Source organism: Xenopus tropicalis, chromosome 7 (genome assembly GCF_000004195.4).
Source record: "Xenopus tropicalis strain Nigerian chromosome 7, UCB_Xtro_10.0, whole genome shotgun sequence".
NCBI lineage: Eukaryota > Metazoa > Chordata > Amphibia > Anura > Pipidae > Xenopus > Xenopus tropicalis.
The window spans coordinates 127,364,780-127,384,553 of NC_030683.2; the positions used below are offsets into that span (position 1 = coordinate 127,364,780).

A 19,774-nucleotide genomic window follows, 5' to 3' on the forward strand; every position below is an offset into this window, starting at 1 on the left:
GGGCCGGCAGTAACCCTTCCAACACTTTCCCCTGTCTCTGCCCCTATATATTAGGTACCTACCTAGTGCTACCAACCCCTATTTCTGTAGGGAAATGAGAGCAGGGCAGGCAGTAACCCTTCCAACACTTTCCCCTGTCTCTGCCCCTATATATTAGGTACCTACCTAGTGCTACCAACCCCTATTTCTGTAGGGAAATGAGAGCAGGGCAAGCAGTAACCCTTCCAACACTTTCCCCTGTCTCTGCCCCTATATATTAGGTACCTACCTAGTGTTACCAACCCCTATTTCTGTAGGGAAATGAGAGCAGAGCAGGCAGTAACCCTTCCAACACTTTCCCCTGTCTCTGCCCCTATATATTAGGTACCTACCTAGTGTTACCAACCCCTATTTCTGTAGGGAAATGAGAGCAGAGCAGGCAGTAACCCTTCCAACACTTTCCCCTGTCTCTGTCCCTATATATTAGGTACCTACCTAGTGCTACCAACCCCTATTTCTGTAGGGAAATGAGAGCAGAGCAGGCAGTAACCCTTCCAACACTTTCCCCTGTCTCTGTCCCTATATATTAGGTACCTACCTAGTGCTACCAACCCCTATTTCTGTAGGGAAATGAGAGCAGAGCAGACAGTAACCCTTCCAACACTTTCCCCTGTCTCTGTCCCTATATATTAGGTACCTACCTAGTGCTACCAACCCCTATTTCTGTAGGGAAATGAGAGCAGGGCAGGCAGTAACCCTTCCAACACTTTCCCCTGTCTCTGTCCCTATATATTAGGTACCTACCTAGTGCTACCAACCCCTATTTCTGTAGGGAAATGAGAGCAGAGCAGACAGTAACCCTTCCAACACTTTCTGTTTGTCTCTCATCTCTGGTACCCGAGGGGCTGACATTAGGATTAGTTGTACAATACCTGCAGTTGTTCATACACAAACAAGCCCCATCCACCCATTCTTCCCATACAGCCCTGTTATCGCTGGGTTTTCTGGGAAAGACACAATGATCTGCAGAGATCAGCAATTTCTCCCACTCCTCCCCGGGGGTTTCATACTGTCAGTCAGCTAAACAGGGTGGGGGAATCTGCAACCTCTCAAACCATCGCTGAACTACAACTCTGACCATCCCCAAAGGCTATTAGGAGTAGCTAGGAGTATAATAATGACAGTTTGACTGCCTCTGGGTCTGACATTTAGTAACAAAAATACTCAAACTATTACACAATAAAATAACATGTAATTAGTACTAGGTCTCTGGGCATCCCTTGGCACAACCCTCCTCTGTGCTTCATTCATAATGTGCCAGGCACAGAATGCTCTGTTATACAGATAGCTAGAATCTCAGCCATAAAGCAGGGCAGGACTGCTGCTTACAATGGGGGGATCAGATAGGATCTGTGCCACTGTGACAGAATGCTCTGTTATACAGATAGCTAGAATCTCAGCCATAAAGCAGGGCAGGACTGCTGCTTACAATGGGGGGGGGGGTCAGATAGGATCTGTGCCACTGTGACAGAATGCTCTGTTATACAGATAGCTAGAATCTCAGCCATAAAGCAGGGCAGGACTGCTGCTTACAATGGGGGGATCAGATAGGATCTGTGCCACTGTGACAGAATGCTCTGTTATACAGATAGCTAGAATCTCAGCCATAAAGCAGGGCAGGACTGCTGCTTACAATGGGGGGATCAGATAGGATCTGTGCCACTGTGACAGAATGCTCTGTTATACAGATAGCTAGAATCTCAGCCATAAAGCAGGGCAGGACTGCTGCTTACAATGGGGGGATCAGATAGGATCTGTGCCACTGTGACAGAATGCTCTGTTATACAGATAGCTAGAATCTCAGCCATAAAGCAGGGCAGGACTGCTGCTTACAATGGGGGGGGGGTCAGATAGGATCTGTGCCACTGTGACAGAATGCTCTGTTATACAGATAGCTAGAATCTCAGCCATAAAGCAGGGCAGGACTGCTGCTTACAATGGGGGGATCAGATAGGATCTGTGCCACTGTGACAGAATGCTCTGTTATACAGATAGCTAGAATCTCAGCCATAAAGCAGGGCAGGACTGCTGCTTACAATGGGGGGATCAGATAGGATCTGTGCCACTGTGACAGAATGCTCTGTTATACAGATAGCTAGAATCTCAGCCATAAAGCAGGGCAGGACTGCTGCTTACAATGGGGGGATCAGATAGGATCTGTGCCACTGTGACAGAATGCTCTGTTATACAGATAGCTAGAATCTCAGCCATAAAGCAGGGCAGGACTGCTGCTTACAATGGGGGGATCAGATAGGATCTGTGTCACTGTGACAGAATGCTCTGTTATACAGATAGCTAGAATCTCAGCCATAAAGCAGGGCAGGACTGCTGCTTACAATGGGGGGGATCAGATAGGATCTGTGCCACTGTGACAGAATGCTCTGTTATACAGATAGCTAGAATCTCAGCCATAAAGCAGGGCAGGACTGCTGCTTACAATGGGGGGATCAGATAGGATCTGTGCCACTGTGACAGAATGCTCTGTTATACAGATAGCTAGAATCTCAGCCATAAAGCAGGGCAGGACTGCTGCTTACAATGGGGGGATCAGATAGGATCTGTGCCACTGTGACAGAATGCTCTGTTATACAGATAGCTAGAATCTCAGCCATAAAGCAGGGCAGGACTGCTGCTTACAATGGGGGGATCAGATAGGATCTGTGCCACTGTGACAGAATGCTCTGTTATACAGATAGCTAGAATCTCAGCCATAAAGCAGGGCAGGACTGCTGCTTACAATGGGGGGGATCAGATAGGATCTGTGCCACTGTGACAGAATGCTCTGTTATACAGATAGCTAGAATCTCAGCCATAAAGCAGGGCAGGACTGCTGCTTACAATGGGGATTGGATAAATACTGTAAAATTCACAAATGATGGTATCACATTAAGCGTGATAGATATATTTTTGTTTTTGTAACTGTACATTCCCTGATTGTGGGGGCGACTAACCCTCTAATTCTGTTCTAAGCAGAAGGCGCCTCACAATAACAATGCCAGGGTAGAACGCCCGTCTCCCTGTTGATATATTCAGTTCTGGAATGATATAAAAAAGCAACAGACACATTGCAAGTGAGGGTCCAACGGATCCTCCTATTGAGATTACAGGGCATTACATACATTTATACCCCCCCCCCCCATATGCAGTACAGGGTCAGACTGTCTGTATATCCAGGTGGGCCCCAGCCTCTTACATATATATACAGGTATGGGATGCATTATCTGGAAACCCGTTATCCAGAAAGCTCCGAATTACGGAAAGCCTGTCTCTCATAGACTCCATTTTATTCAAATAATTCAGATTTTTAAAATTGATTTCCTTTTTCTCTGTAATAATAAAACAGTACCTGTACTTGATCCCAACTAAGATATAATTACCCCTTATTGGGGCAGAACAGCCCTATTGGGTTTATTTCATGGTTAAATGATTCCCTTTTCTCTGTAATAATAAAACAGTACCTGTACTTGATCCCAACTAAGATATAATTACCCCTTATTGGGGCAGAACAGCCCTATTGGGTTTATTTAATGGTTAAATGATTCCCTTTTCTCTGTAATAATAAAACAGTACCTGTACTTGATCCCAACTAAGATATAATTACCCCTTATTGGGGGCAGAACAGCCCTATTGGGTTTATTTCATGGTTAAATGATTCCCTTTTCTCTGTAATAATAAAACAGTACCTGTACTTGATCCCAACTAAGATATAATTACCCCTTATTGGGGCAGAACAGCCCTATTGGGTTTATTTAATGGTTAAATGATTCCCTTTTCTCTGTAATAATAAAACAGTACCTGTACTTGATCCCAACTAAGATATAATTACCCCTTATTGGGGGCAGAACAGCCCTATTGGGTTTATTTAATGGTTAAATGATTCCCTTTTCTCTGTAATAATAAAACAGTACCTGTACTTGATCCCAACTAAGATATAATTACCCCTTATTGGGGCAGAACAGCCCTATTGGGTTTATTTCATGGTTAAATGATTCCCTTTTCTCTGTAATAATAAAACAGTACCTGTACTTGATCCCAACTAAGATATAATTACCCCTTATTGGGGCAGAACAGCCCTATTGGGTTTATTTCATGGTTAAATGATTCCCTTTTCTCTGTAATAATAAAACAGTACCTGTACTTGATCCCAACTAAGATATAATTACCCCTTATTGGGGGCAGAACAGCCCTATTGGGTTTATTTATATATAATATAATTAATCCATATTGGAGGAAAAACAAGCCTATCGGGTTTAATTAATGGTTTATTGATTTTTTTTTTTTTTAGTAGACTTAAGGTATGGAGAGCCAAATTACGGAAAGACCCCTTATCCGGAATACCCTTGGTCCCGAGCATTCTGGAAAACAGGCCCCATACCTGTGTGTATATATATATTACACGGAGGGTACAACCTTTTCTATCCACATGGGTGGGGGCCTATGCTTTGGGGGGGGGGTAACAAGGGGGGCTTCAGGATGAGTGGGCTATATCTCAGACACACGTGCCATAAAATCACACACATCAGAGCACTGATTGCATTGAGTCAATACCGTGTACAGTAAGTGCTCCAAGCTTGCATGATGCATAATTCAGTGTATCCCTGCCCCCCCCCAGCACGTGGCAAATACCCCTCCAGAGAGAGGCACACACACACAGCCCCACTCCCACAAATACATGAATTCTTTCAAATAACACTGCCCCCCCGTTCCCACACCTTGTATGAATGAATAGGACACAATTCTCTATTTGGCTTACTTCCCCTTTAAAACATTAATCACAGTGCTGTGTGCCATTGGGTTCACACTGAGCCTTCTGGTTGGCTGGAGAGCTCCCTGGGGGGGGGGGGGTACAGCTGAATTTACACAATATTGGAGATAATGAAGGTGCAATGGGGGGGGGTCTGTAGGTGGGCACTTACCTGCTGTCAGGCACAGTAACATCAGTAGCCAGGAGTCCATGGCTTGGGGGGGGGGGGTCTCTGCAGGGCCAATGGGGTGCTGGTTCCTTAGTGATTTCCCCTCTTTATTCTTCTGCTGGGTTCCTGCTGTGCTACATTGTCTCTCGACCCCTCGGATCCGACGTTCTGGGCTTTTTCACCGTCTTCCCAGCGGCGCCCCTTGCGTCTGCTTGTCGCTGCCGCCCCCCCCAGAAGTTGTTACCCAATCCCCCTGCTGATCCTCAGGGGTGCCTAATTATAGATTGGGGATGGATAAAGTCACCCACCCACCCTCGCCGACTCCTTGGCTGAAACAGGATCCCGGGACTTGGCAATGAGCGGTCGCCCTTGGGGGCTGGGGAAGATGTTCTCTCTGAGCCGGAGGGGGGGGGGCGCTGGGTTCTGCAAGGTAAACACAAGGCATAAAGACGTCACTTTGATGTATGGGGGGGGGGCAGGTCCTGGGAATGTCACTAAAGGACACGGTGAAATCATACACATAATGGGGGTAATTTATCAACACTGGGCAAATCTGCCCATGGGCAGTAACCAATGGCAACCAATCAAATTGTTTTTTATTTATTGTTCCTCCTGCAGCTGGCTGGAAAAAAGCCCATCACTGATTGGTTGCTATGGGTTCCTGCCTGTGGGCAAATTTGCCCAGTGTTGATAAATGAGCCCCAATATCTCTGCCCCCGCCCACCCCCCCCAGCAGAAATGGAATATCCAGATATATTGTATGGATATATCCACACCCCATTATCCAGGGTCCAACTGTGCCTGAATTTGGGCGGAGTTATTTTAGTAGGACGTAGAGAGTCATATTCTGAGACAATTTGCAATTGGTCTTTATTGGTCTAATGATTTCAGTTTTTCTTCAGCAGCTGGTTGCTAGGGTTCAAATTACCTTAGCAACCAGCGCGGGGTTTGAATGAAAGACTGAGAAATGAATAGGAGAGGGACTGAATAGCTGGCCCCAGCAACACTCAGTCTCATACCCCCCCCCCAGCACAAATGGAATATCCAGATATATTGTACGGATATATTCCCACCCCATTATCCTGGGTCCAAATGTGCCCGAATTTGGCCACAAAGACAGCAACTGTCTCTCACCCCATTGCCCAACCTCCTTTATAGCCGATATAGAGTTCTGCCCAGGTCCAATTTCTGAAACCCGGGCCCGACCCAGACCTGCCACCCACAATCTGCATTTTTACCTGCTTGGGCCTTCTACCCAATCCGGCCTGCATCTGCCTTATCCACAAACTGATTGGCTACCCGCTGGCCATGAAACCAGAAGTGACATCCTCAGAAACCGCGAGAAATCAGGGAAGAAAGGCTATTTGCAATTGGTCTTCATTTTTTATTATTTGTATTTTTTTTTAGTTATTTTACTTTTTGTTCAGCAGCTATCTGGTTTCTAGGGTTCAAATTACCTTAGCAACCAGCGTGGGACTTGAATGAAAGACTGAGATATGAATAGGAGAGGGGCTGAATTGAAAAATAAGGAATAAAAAGTAACAATGACAATAAAACTGGAGCCTCACAGAGCAATGGGGTTTGGTTGCCGGGGTCAGTGACCCCCCATTTGAAAGCTGCAAAGAGTTAAAAGAAGAAGGGAAATAGATCAAAAACTATAAGAAATAAATAATGAAGACCAACTGAAAAGTTGCTTAGAATAGGCTATTCTATAACATACTAAGAGTTAACTCTTAAAAATTCTCATATTGTGAAGTGGGAACTGGGCCTTCTTCCCACCCTTAGTCTCCCCAATCTACTTAGTTGGTAGAAACCAATCGATCAAGTAATAATTATTCTGGACTGGGGTCCCATACCTCGCCATTAGCCCCATAAATGGGACACATGTTAAAAATGTATTCTGTCTGTTCCTAATAAGGAGCTCTTTATAAACAACACCCCCCCACCCCCCCACTGTCGTTTTAACCTACAACTTACTCTTCTGCTCCCATTTCTCTCATGGTTCTGCCCCATAGTCCCTTCGGCCCCCCCTCCCCATCCTAGTGTAGTAGGTTCTCAAACCCCCCCCGTGAGCGTGAGTGGATGAATCCTTGAGTTGTTATGACACAATTATCAGCGCTAATGACTTTCACCTGCACTCATACGGGGAAATCCTTTCATTCGCTTCCGTCGGGGGTCCCTGAAGTGGCGGCTTAGAAAACCCTTCATTGCTGCACCCCCGAACATTCTAACCCTTTATTATCCCTCACCGGAGCCTTTATAGGGCCCAGCGGGGGACACTCATTGGGCCTTCTGTGCTGATCCGCCGTCATAGAAGCTTGCTGATTGGCTCTCTATTCCAATTGCCTAACGACTATGCAAAATACTATTTCTACTGTACAATTATCCTCCCCCCCCAGGTGCAACTATAATATACATTTCACTATAATCATAACCCATTAATTAGATCTGAACTGGGTTATTAAGAGCATATAGTTTGTGGGGTAAAATGGGGGCCCGTATCATATAATAGCCTCTGGGAAGGGACTGGGGCTGTGGGATAGCAGGTATAGTAGGGAGAGATGGTGCCTATAGTAGCAGGGGGGGATAATAGCCTCTGGGAAGGGACTGGGGCTGTGGGATAGCAGGTATAGTAGGGAGAGATGGTGCCTATAGTAGCAGTGGGATAATAGCCTCTGGGAAGGGACTGGGGCTGTGGGATAGCAGGTATAGTAGGGAGAGATGGTGCCTATAGTAGCAGTGGGGGGATAATAGCCTCTGGGAAGGGACTGGGGCTGTGGGATAGCAGGTATAGTAGGGAGAGATGGTGCCTATAGTAGCAGTGGGGGGATAATAGCCTCTGGGAAGGGACTGAGGCTGTGGGAAAGCAGGTATAGTAGGGAGAGATGGTGCCTATAGTAGCAGTGGGATAATAGCCTCTGGGAAGAGACTGGGGCTGGGGGATAGCAGGTATAGTAGGGAGAGATGGTGCCTATAGTAGCAGTGGGATAATAGCCTCTGGGGAGGGACTGGGGCTGTGGGATAGCAGGTATAGTAGGGAGAGATGGTGCCTATAGTAGCAGTGGGATAATAGCCTCTGGGGAGGGACTGGGGCTGTGGGATAGCAGGTATAGTAGGGAGAGATGGTGCCTATAGTAGCAGTGGGATAATAGCCTCTGGGGAGGGACTGGGGCTGTGGGATAGCAGGTATAGTAGGGAGAGATGGTGCCTATAGTAGCAGTGGGATAATAGCCTCTGGGGAGGGACTGGGGCTGTGGGATAGCAGGTATAGTAGGGAGAGATGGTGCCTATAGTAGCAGTGGGATAATAGCCTCTGGGGAGGGACTGGGGCTGTGGGATAGCAGGTATAGTAGGGAGAGATGGTGCCTATAGTAGCAGTGGGATAATAGCCTCTGGGGAGGGACTGGGGCTGTGGGATAGCAGGTATAGTAGGGAGAGATGGTGCCTATAGTAGCAGTGGGATAATAGCCTCTGGGGAGGGACTGGGGCTGTGGGATAGCAGGTATAGTAGGGAGAGATGGTGCCTATAGTAGCAGTGGGGGGATAATAGCCTCTGGGAAGGGACTGGGGCTGTGGGATAGCAGGTATAGTAGGGAGAGATGGTGCCTATAGTAGCAGGGGGGGATAATAGCCTCTGGGAAGGGACTGGGGCTGTGGGATAGCAGGTATAGTAGGGAGAGATGGTGCCTATAGTAGCAGTGGGGGGATAATAGCCTCTGGGAAGGGACTGGGGCTGTGGGATAGCAGGTATAGTAGGGAGAGATGGTGCCTATAGTAGCAGTGGGATAATAGCCTCTGGGAAGGGACTGGGGCTGTGGGATAGCAGGTATAGTAGGGAGAGATGGTGCCTATAGTAGCAGTGGGATAATAGCCTCTGGGAAGGGACTGGGGCTGTGGGATAGCAGGTATAGTAGGGAGAGATGGTGCCTATAGTAGCAGTGGGATAATAGCCTCTGGGAAGGGACTGGGGCTGTGGGATAGCAGGTATAGTAGGGAGAGATGGTGCCTATAGTAGCAGTGGGGGGATAATAGCCTCTGGGAAGGGACTGGGGCTGTGGGATAGCAGGTATAGTAGGGAGAGATGGTGCCTATAGTAGCAGTGGGATAATAGCCTCTGGGAAGGGACTGGGGCTGTGGGATAGCAGGTATAGTAGGGAGAGATGGTGCCTATAGTAGCAGTGGGGGGATAATAGTCTCTGGGAAGGGACTGGGGCTGTGGGATAGCAGGTATAGTAGGGAGAGATGGTGCCTATAGTAGCAGGGGGGGATAATAGCCTCTGGGAAGGGACTGGGGCTGTGGGATAGCAGGTATAGTAGGGAGAGATGGTGCCTATAGTAGCAGTGGGGGGATAATAGCCTCTGGGAAGGGACTGGGGCTGTGGGATAGCAGGTATAGTAGGGAGAGATGGTGCCTATAGTAGCAGTGGGGGGATAATAGCCTCTGGGAAGGGACTGGGGCTGTGGGATAGCAGGTATAGTAGGGAGAGATGGTGCCTATAGTAGCAGTGGGGGGATAATAGCCTCTGGGAAGGGACTGGGGCTGTGGGATAGCAGGTATAGTAGGGAGAGATGGTGCCTATAGTAGCAGTGGGATAATAGCCTCTGGGAAGGGACTGGGGCTGTGGGATAGCAGGTATAGTAGGGAGAGATGGTGCCTATAGTAGCAGTGGGATAATAGCCCTCTGGGAAGGGACTGGGGCTGTGGGATAGCAGGTATAGTAGGGAGAGATGGTGCCTATAGTAGCAGTGGGGGGATAATAGCCTCTGGGAAGGGACTGGGGCTGTGGGATAGCAGGTATAGTAGGGAGAGATGGTGCCTATAGTAGCAGTGGGATAATAGCCTCTGGGAAGGGACTGGGGCTGTGGGATAGCAGGTATAGTAGGGAGAGATGGTGCCTATAGTAGCAGTGGGGGGATAATAGTCTCTGGGAAGGGACTGGGGCTGTGGGATAGCAGGTATAGTAGGGAGAGATGGTGCCTATAGTAGCAGTGGGATAATAGCCTCTGGGAAGGGACTGGGGCTGTGGGATAGCAGGTATAGTAGGGAGAGATGGTGCCTATAGTAGCAGTGGGGGGATAATAGTCTCTGGGAAGGGACTGGGGCTGTGGGATAGCAGGTATAGTAGGGAGAGATGGTGCCTATAGTAGCAGTGGGATAATAGCCTCTGGGAAGGGACTGGGGGCTGTGGGATAGCAGGTATAGTAGGGAGAGATGGTGCTATAGTAGCAGTGGGGGGGTAATAGTCTCTGGGAAGGGACTGGGGCTGTGGGATAGCAGGTATAGTAGGGAGAGATGGTGCCTATAGTAGCAGTGGGGGGATAATAGCCTCTGGGAAGGGACTGGGGCTGTGGGATTGCAGGTATAGTAGGGAGAGATGGTGCCTATAGTAGCAGTGGGGGGATAATAGCCTCTGGGAAGGGACTGGGGCTGTGGGATAGCAGGTATAGTAGGGAGAGATGGTGCCTATAGTAGCAGTGGGGGGATAATAGCCTCTGGGAAGGGACTGGGGCTGTGGGATAGCAGGTATAGTAGGGAGAGATGGTGCCTATAGTAGCAGTGGGGGGATAATAGCCTCTGGGAAGGGACTGGGGCTGTGGGATAGCAGGTATAGTAGGGAGAGATGGTGCCTATAGTAGCAGTGGGGGGATAATAGCCTCTGGGAAGGGACTGGGGCTGTGGGATAGCAGGTATAGTAGAGAGAGATGGTGCCTATAGTAGAAGTGGGGGGATAATAGCCTCTGGGAAGGGACTGGGGCTGTGGGATAGCAGGTATAGTAGGGAGAGATGGTGCCTATAGTAGCAGTGGGGGATAATAGCCTCTGGGAAGGGACTGGGGCTGTGGGATAGCAGGTATAGTAGGGAGAGATGGTGCCTATAGTAGCAGTGGGGGGATAATAGCCTCTGGGAAGGGACTGGGGCTGTGGGATAGCAGGTATAGTAGGGAGAGATGGTGCCTATAGTAGCAGTGGGGGGATAATAGCCTCTGGGAAGGGACTGGGGCTGTGGGATAGCAGGTATAGTAGGGAGAGATGGTGCCTATAGTAGCAGTGGGGGGATAATAGCCTCTGGGAAGGGGCTGGGGCTGTGGGATAGCAGGTATAGTAGGGAGAGATGGTGCCTATAGTAGCAGTGGGGGGATAATAGCCTCTGGGAAGGGACTGGGGCTGTGGGATAGCAGGTATAGTAGGGAGAGATGGTGCCTATAGTAGCAGTGGGGGGGATAGTAGCCTCTGGGAAGGGACTGGGGCTGTGGGATAGCAGGTATAGTAGGGAGAGATGGTGCCTATAGTAGCAGTGGGGGGATAATAGCCTCTGGGAAGGGACTGGGGCTGTGGGATAGCAGGTATAGTAGGGAGAGATGGTGCCTATAGTAGCAGTGGGGGGGATAGTAGCCTCTGGGAAGGGACTGGGGCTGTGGGATAGCAGGTATAGTAGGGAGAGATGGTGCCTATAGTAGCAGTGGGGGGATAATAGCCTCTGGGAAGGGACTGGGGCTGTGGGATAGCAGGTATAGTAGGGAGAGATGGTGCCTATAGTAGCAGTGGGGGGATAATAGCCTCTGGGAAGGGACTGGGGCTGTGGGATAGCAGGTATAGTAGGGAGAGATGGTGCCTATAGTAGCAGTGGGATAATAGCCTCTGGGAAGGGACTGGGGCTGTGGGATAGCAGGTATAGTAGGGAGAGATGGTGCCTATAGTAGCAGTGGGGGGATAATAGCCTCTGGGAAGGGACTGGGGCTGTGGGATAGCAGGTATAGTAGGGAGAGATGGTGCCTATAGTAGCAGTGGGGGGGATAGTAGCCTCTGGGAAGGGACTGGGGCTGTGGGATAGCAGGTATAGTAGGGAGAGATGGTGCCTATAGTAGCAGTGGGGGGATAATAGCCTCTGGGAAGGGACTGGGGCTGTGGGATAGCAGGTATAGTAGGGAGAGATGGTGCCTATAGTAGCAGTGGGGGGATAATAGCCTCTGGGAAGGGACTGGGGCTGTGGGATAGCAGGTATAGTAGGGAGAGATGGTGCCTATAGTAGCAGTGGGGGGATAATAGCCTCTGGGAAGGGACTGGGGCTGTGGGATAGCAGGTATAGTAGGGAGAGATGGTGCCTATAGTAGCAGTGGGATAATAGCCTCTGGGAAGGGACTGGGGCTGTGGGATAGCAGGTATAGTAGGGAGAGATGGTGCCTATAGTAGCAGTGGGGGGGATAGTAGCCTCTGGGAAGGGACTGGGGCTGTGGGATAGCAGGTATAGTAGGGAGAGATGGTGCTATAGTAGCAGTGGGGGGATAATAGCCCTCTGGGAAGGGACTGGGGCTGTGGGATAGCAGGTATAGTAGGGAGAGATGGTGCCTATAGTAGCAGTGGGATAATAGCCTCTGGGAAGGGACTGGGGCTGTGGGATAGCAGGTATAGTAGGGAGAGATGGTGCCTATAGTAGCAGTGGGGGGATAATAGCCTCTGGGAAGGGACTGGGGCTGTGGGATAGCAGGTATAGTAGGGAGAGATGGTGCCTATAGTAGCAGTGGGGGGGATAGTAGCCTTTGGGAAGGGACTGGGGCTGTGGGATAGCAGGTATAGTAGGGAGAGATGGTGCCTATAGTAGCAGTGGGGGATAATAGCCTCTGGGAAGGGACTGGGGCTGTGGGATAGCAGGTATAGTAGGGAGAGATGGTGCCTATAGTAGCAGTGGGGGGATAATAGCCTCTGGGAAGGGACTGGGGCTGTGGGATAGCAGGTATAGTAGGGAGAGATGGTGCCTATAGTAGCAGTGGGGGGATAATAGCCTCTGGGAAGGGACTGGGGCTGTGGGATAGCAGGTATAGTAGGGAGAGATGGTGCCTATAGTAGCAGTGGGATAATAGCCTCTGGGAAGGGACTGGGGCTGTGGGATAGCAGGTATAGTAGGGAGAGATGGTGCCTATAGTAGCAGTGGGGGGATAATAGCCTCTGGGAAGGGACTGGGCTGTGGGATAGCAGGTATAGTAGGGAGAGATGGTGCCTATAGTAGCAGTGGGATAATAGCCTCTGGGAAGGGACTGGGGCTGTGGGATAGCAGGTATAGTAGGGAGAGATGGTGCCTATAGTAGCAGTGGAGGGATAATAGCTTCTGGGAAGGGACTGGGGCTGTGGGATAGCAGGTATAGTAGGGAGAGATGGTGCCTATAGTAGCAGTGGAGGGATAATAGCCTCTGGGAAGGGACTGGGGCTGTGGGATAGCAGGTATAGTAGGGAGAGATGGTGCCTATAGTAGCAGTGGGGGGATAATAGCCTCTGGGAAGGGACTGGGGCTGTGGGATAACAGGTATAGTAGGGAGAAGATGGTGCCTATAGTAGCAGTGGGGGGATAATAGCCTCTGGGAAGGGACTGGGGCTGTGGGATAGCAGGTATAGTAGGGAGAGATGGTGCCTATAGTAGCAGTGGGGGGATAATAGCCTCTGGGAAGGGACTGGGGCTGTGGGATAGCAGGTATAGTAGGGAGAGATGGTGCCTATAGTAGCAGCGGGGGGATAATAGCCTCTGGGAAGGGACTGGGGCTGTGGGATAGCAGGTATAGTAGGGAGAGATGGTGCCTATAGTAGCAGTGGGGGGGATAATAGCCTCTGGGAAGGGACTGGGGCTGTGGGATAGCAGGTATAGTAGGGAGAGATGGTGCCTATAGTAACAGTGGGGGGGATAATAGCCTCTGGGAAGGGACTGGGGCTGTGGGATAGCAGGTATAGTAGGGAGAGATGGTGCCTATAGTAGCAGTGGGGGGGATAGTAGCCTCTGGGCAGTGGGAAGCAGATACAGTATAACAGTGTAGGGGGGTGACAGTTACTATGGGTGTTACTACCCTTGTGCCCATCAGTTTGAGTAGAATGAATACGGGGGGCACAGACCTGGGCTGACTCTGGCCGGACCCCCCGATTGCAGTCTAATCCCCCCTTGGCTCCCAGTGGGCGGGCCAATCCTCTCGTGCCGTTGCTTAGTTACCCCTGAACGCTCTGTCTGTGACGCTGTCCCTTCCCCTCGCTGTCTGTCTCTCTGGGGGCAGTGAGAGTAATTATGACACATTCGTTAATCATTCTCTCCATAATGAATCGGAGGATTAATTAATAGACTTTTAGAGACAACGCACTGTGTTACTACTCCTGGGGGGCCCCAAGCCACACCCCCCGGGGGTCCCTGACACTCCATGATAGAAACCTAAAGTCCCGCCCCCTGATGGGGCCCTAACAAGGGCCACTGTTTGTCCCATTCACCCCCCATTAATACCCCGGGGTAAAACCTATATAAATAGCCCCCACGCGGCCCCCCAGCTCTTTCAGCGCCAACGCTCCGTAGAAAAGTGACCACAGCCGAAAATAATCGGGCCCCTGTGACACCGGCGGGGGCCGCCAGGCACCTGTCTCTTATAGACAGAGGGTTAACCCTTTCCCTGCCAGTGTCGCACTGAACTTACATTGATTATAATGGAAGGAATGCAGTAGCCCCTGGGTGGGGGGGGGGGGGGGCATCTCGCGGGAATAACAAAGCCCTCGTTATAATCCGCTAACGACATGTTCATTAAATAGAGTGATACTGCCCCTTTAACCTACACAGTAACAAACAGTGCCCCCAACCTGTATATGGTCAGGCAACTCCTTACTGACTTATAATAGCCTTATATTATACACTGGGGGTTATATTACCCCATATATACTGTATATAAAGTGTCTCTGTAATGCAAAATCTGCTTCCCCAGTGTCTGCTCTGTGCTCACTGTCCATTATACACTGGCTCTTATCAAATGAGACATCAGTGACTGCTAATATCCTTATCATTAACAGTAGGGGGTACATTATCCCTTATAATACATGAGTGATACTCAGAGTTCCCTGTATAACTCAGCCTGCAGCCTTGTGCCTTTATATGGGGGGCACAGACCCCCTCAGTGACTGCTAATATCCTTATCATTTACAGTAGGGGGTACATTATCCCTTATAATACATGAGTGATACTCAGAGTTCCCTGTATAACTCAGCCTGCAGCCTTGTGCCTTTATATGGGCACAGAACCCCTCAGTGACTGCTAATATCCTTATCATTTACAGTAGGGGGTACATTATCCCTTATAATACATGAGTGATACTCAGAGTTCCCTGTATAACTCAGCCTGCAGCCTTGTGCCTTTATATGGGGGGCACAGAACCCCTCAGTGACTGCTAATATCCTTATCATTTACAGTAGGGGGTACATTATCCCTTATAATACATGAGTGATACTCAGAGTTCCCTGTATAACTCAGCCTGCAGCCTTGTGCCTTTATATGGGGGGCACAGAACCCCTCAGTGACTGCTAATATCCTTATCATTTACAGTAGGGGGTACATTATCCCTTATAATACATGAGTGATACTCAGAGTTCCCTGTATAACTCAGCCTGCAGCCTTGTGCCTTTATATGGGGGGCACAGAACCCCTCAGTGACTGCTAATATCCTTATCATTTACAGTAGGGGGTACATTATCCCTTATAATACATGAGTGATACTCAGAGTTCCCTGTATAACTCAGCCTGCAGCCTTGTGCCTTTATATGGGGGGCACAGAACCCCTCAGTGACTGCTAATATCCTTATCATTTACAGTAGGGGGTATATTATATATTATATATACAGCGGGGCAGTAATTATATCACATACAGAGAAACCCCATTTATACCCCACAGCAGCCCTAATAATAGTTATACGTTTGAGTTCCCAGCATCCTGAACCACATGTATCCATCAGGGACTGCTGGGAAATGGAGTCCAGCCGCAGTTCTACTTCCCATCATTTGTAGTGAGGCTGTTGCTGTACTACAACTCCCACATAGACACACCCACAGATTTTCAGCTGAACCCCCTATTCTCCCAGCAATGTATATTTACCCCCTGTAGTATTATCAGCCCCCGAGCCCGGCGGAGCACTGCAGTATGGAAGGCGCGCAGCCCGCAGCGGAGCAAACACTGCAGTGATGTCGCCCCTTCCTGCAGAGCCTGCTGAGAGCAGCTGGAACACTGGGGCCCTAATGGGGCAACTGACTCTCACATCTGCCCCGAGTGGGGCTTTCCCATGGGGCAACATAACCTTCCTTATAGCACAAAGCTTCCCTAGATTGTAAGCTCTCGGGGCCAGTGTGTGCCTGCAGGGATTCCCCGCCCCCTGCTTGTACAGCGCTACTGACTGGCAGCGCTACCCGGCTTAGTGCCCCCCTGGGGGTGGGAAATCCAATAGTGTGACCTTGTGTCTCCCTGAGGGACTGTCACACCCAGACACACCGCAGTGGCCACAACACGTCCGCCTGTCCTGCTTAACCCCCAAGGCCCCTGATGTGGCTGGACTACAATTCCCAGCATCCTCTAGCGCAGAGTCAAAGCATAGTGTTTCCCACACAGAGCCATAGGGGCAGTGACACAACTCCCAGCAGCCTATCAGGTATAAGCAAAGGGTTAAAGCTTGCTGGGAGTTATGGTCCAACACAATGTGGGCAGGGAGTTACAGTCCAACTGCACAAGGGATGCTGAGGCTACAGACTAGGGGCTGCTGGGAGTTGTAGTACCTTCCCTCTCTCCCCGCATCCTCCCCAGCCTCTGTCTCTGCCGCATCTCTCTCCTCCTCATCCTTAGTGTAGGCTGCCTGGGGGGGAATAATAGCGGGTCGGACCCGGCCATTCCGGGCCAGTGGGGGGGGGGGCAATAGCGGGTCGGACCCGGCCATTCCGGGCCAGTGAGGGGGGGGGCAATAGCGGGTCGGACCCGGCCATTCCGGGCCAGTGAGGGGGGGGGGGGCAGGTGCCATTCGCCTCACCTTGTTGCCCGGTGCCTATGGGCTGTCTCCCAGGCAGGTAACCGTCTCTTTCCCAGTGATTTCCCGGCCGGGGATTGGCCGCCCAGCGCTCTATTTATTCCTGCTGTTTCCCAGGGAGACGGAGCTCAGTGCGATTGTGTCGCTCCCTGCTTCTGCACCGCGATCTTCTCTTTACTCTCTCAGCATTTTCTTTTCTCCCTCCCTGTTCTGTCCGATCCCTTTCCCTCCCCCTCCTGTCACTTTCTCTTCTTTCCTCCTCTATCTCCGTCATCTGCCCCCCCCCCTCAATCCTGCCCCCCCCCCTCATTCTCTGCCCCTCCCCCCAGTCTCTGCCCCTCCTCTTACTCACTGCTGCATCCCGGGGAGGGGGGGGCCGGGTACCCCAATGTTTCTATATATCTGTAACCTTGTTATGGGCTAAGGGGGCCCAGCCTGAAGGCCAGTTAGGGGGGGATTTGGGGTGAGTGCTTATTTGTGCCCTGGGTACCCCTGGAACTATAGCGGGGTGACTGTTACCCCAATGTTTCTATATATCTGTAACCTTGTTATGGGCTAAGGGGGCCCAGCCTGAAGGCCAGTTAGGGGGGGATTTGGGGTGAGTGCTTATTTGTGCCCTGGGTACCCCTGGAACTATAGCAGGGTGACTGTTACCCCAATGTTTCTATATATCTGTAACCTTGTTATGGGCTAAGGGGGCCCAGCCTGAAGGCCAGTTACGGGGGGGGTTTGGGGTGAGTGCTTATTTGTGCCCTGGGTACCCCTGGAACTATAGCAGGGTGACTGTTACCCCAATGTTTCTATATATCTGTAACCTTGTTATGGGCTAAGGGGGCCCAGCCTGAAGGCCAGTTAGGGGGGGATTTGGGGTGAGTGCTTATTTGTGCCCTGGGTACCCCTGGAACTATAGCAGGGTGACTGTTACCCCAATGTTTCTATATATCTGTAACCTTGTTATGGGCTAAGGGGGCCCAGCCTGAAGGCCAGTTGGGGGGGGGGACACTTGGGGTGAGTGCTTATTTGTGCCCTGGGTACCCCTGGAACTATAGCAGGGTGACTGTTACCACAATGTTTCTATATATCTGTAACCTTGTTATGAGCTAAGGGGGCCCAGCCTGAAGGCCAGTTAGGGGGGGATTTGGGGTGAGTGCTTATTTGTGCCCTGGGTACCCTGGAACTATAGCAGGGTGACTGTTACCCCAATGTTTCTATATATCTGTAACCTTGTTATGGGCTAAGGGGGCCCAGCCTGAAGGCCAGTTAGGGGGGGATTTGGGGTGAGTGCTTATTTGTGCCCTGGGTACCCCTGGAACTATAGCGGGGTGACTGTTACCCCAATGTTTCTATATATCTGTAACCTTGTTATGGGCTAAGGGGGCCCAGCCTGAAGGCCAGTTAGGGGGGGATTTGGGGTGAGTGCTTATTTGTGCCCTGGGTACCCCTGGAACTATAGCAGGGTGACTGTTACCCCAATGTTTCTATATATCTGTAACCTTGTTATGGGCTAAGGGGGCCCAGCCTGAAGGCCAGTTAGGGGGGGATTTGGGGTGAGTGCTTATTTGTGCCCTGGGTACCCCTGGAACTATAGCGGGGTGACTGTTACCCCAATGTTTCTATATATCTGTAACCTTGTTATGGGCTAAGGGGGCCCAGCCTGAAGGCCAGTTGGGGGGGGATTTGGGGTGAATGCTTATTTGTGCCCTGGGTACCCCTGGAACTATAGCGGGGTGACTGTTACCCCAATGTTTCTATATATCTGTAACCTTGTTATGGGCTAAGGGGGCCCAGCCTGAAGGCCAGTTAGGGGGGGATTTGGGGTGAGTGCTTATTTGTGCCCTGGGTACCCCTGGAACTATAGCGGGGTGACTGTTACCCCAATGTTTCTATATATCTGTAACCTTGTTATGGGCTAAGGGGGCCCAGCCTGAAGGCCAGTTAGGGGGGGATTTGGGGTGAGTGCTTATTTGTGCCCTGGGTACCCCTGGAACTATAGCGGGGTGACTGTTACCCCAATGTTTCTATATATCTGTAACCTTGTTATGGGCTAAGGGGGCCCAGCCTGAAGGCCAGTTAGGGGGGATTTGGGGTGAGTGCTTATTTGTGCCCTGGGTACCCCTGGAACTATAGCGGGGTGACTGTTACCCCAATGTTTCTATATATCTGTAACCTTGTTATGGGCTAAGGGGGCCCAGCCTGAAGGCCAGTTAGGGGGGGATTTGGGGTGAGTGCTTATTTGTGCCCTGGGTACCCCTGGAACTATAGCGGGGTGACTGTTACCCCAATGTTTCTATATATCTGTAACCTTGTTATGGGCTAAGGGGGCCCAGCCTGAAGGCCAGTTAGGGGGGGATTTGGGGTGAGTGCTTATTTGTGCCCTGGGTACCCCTGGAACTATAGCGGGGTGACTGTTACCCCAATGTTTCTATATATCTGTAACCTTGTTATGGCTAAGGGGGCCCAGCCTGAAGGCCAGTTAGGGGGGATTTGGGGTGAGTGCTTATTTGTGCCCTGGGTACCCTGGAACTATAGCGGGGTGACTGTTACCCCAATGTTTCTATATATCTGTAACCTTGTTATGGGCTAAGGGGGCCCAGCCTGAAGGCCAGTTAGGGGGGGATTTGGGGTGAGTGCTTATTTGTGCCCTGGGTACCCCTGGAACTATAGCGGGGTGACTGTTACCCCAATGTTTCTATATATCTGTAACCTTGTTATGGGCTAAGGGGGCCCAGCCTGAAGGCCAGTTAGGGGGGGATTTGGGGTGAGTGCTTATTTGTGCCCTGGGTACCCCTGGAACTATAGCAGGGTGACTGTTACCCCAATGTTTCTATATATCTGTAACCTTGTTATGGGCTAAGGGGGCCCAGCCTGAAGGCCAGTTAGGGGGGATTTGGGGTGAGTGCTTATTTGTGCCCTGGGTACCCCTGGAACTATAGCAGGGTGACTGTTACCCCAATGTTTCTATATATCTGTAACATTGTTATGGGCTAAGGGGGCCCAGCCTGAAGGCCAGTTAGGGGGGGATT

The 19,774-nt window shown here is 50.5% G+C and overlaps 1 protein-coding gene across 1 annotated transcript in view; it reads right to left on the reverse strand.

The window, feature by feature from the left end:
* Positions 1-16,999, reverse strand: part of scn1b (sodium channel, voltage gated, type I beta subunit) — a 30,340-nt gene extending 13,341 nt beyond the window's left edge. The window contains exons 1-2 of the mRNA XM_004916411.4: positions 16,755-16,999; positions 4,956-5,375 (exon numbers count right to left, since the gene is read on the reverse strand). Coding sequence (XP_004916468.2) covers positions 4,956-4,995 — 40 coding nt within the window. The 5' untranslated portion in view covers positions 4,996-5,375; positions 16,755-16,999. The remainder of the gene's footprint in view (positions 1-4,955; positions 5,376-16,754) is intronic.
* Between the last annotated feature and the right edge of the window lie 2,775 nt (positions 17,000-19,774).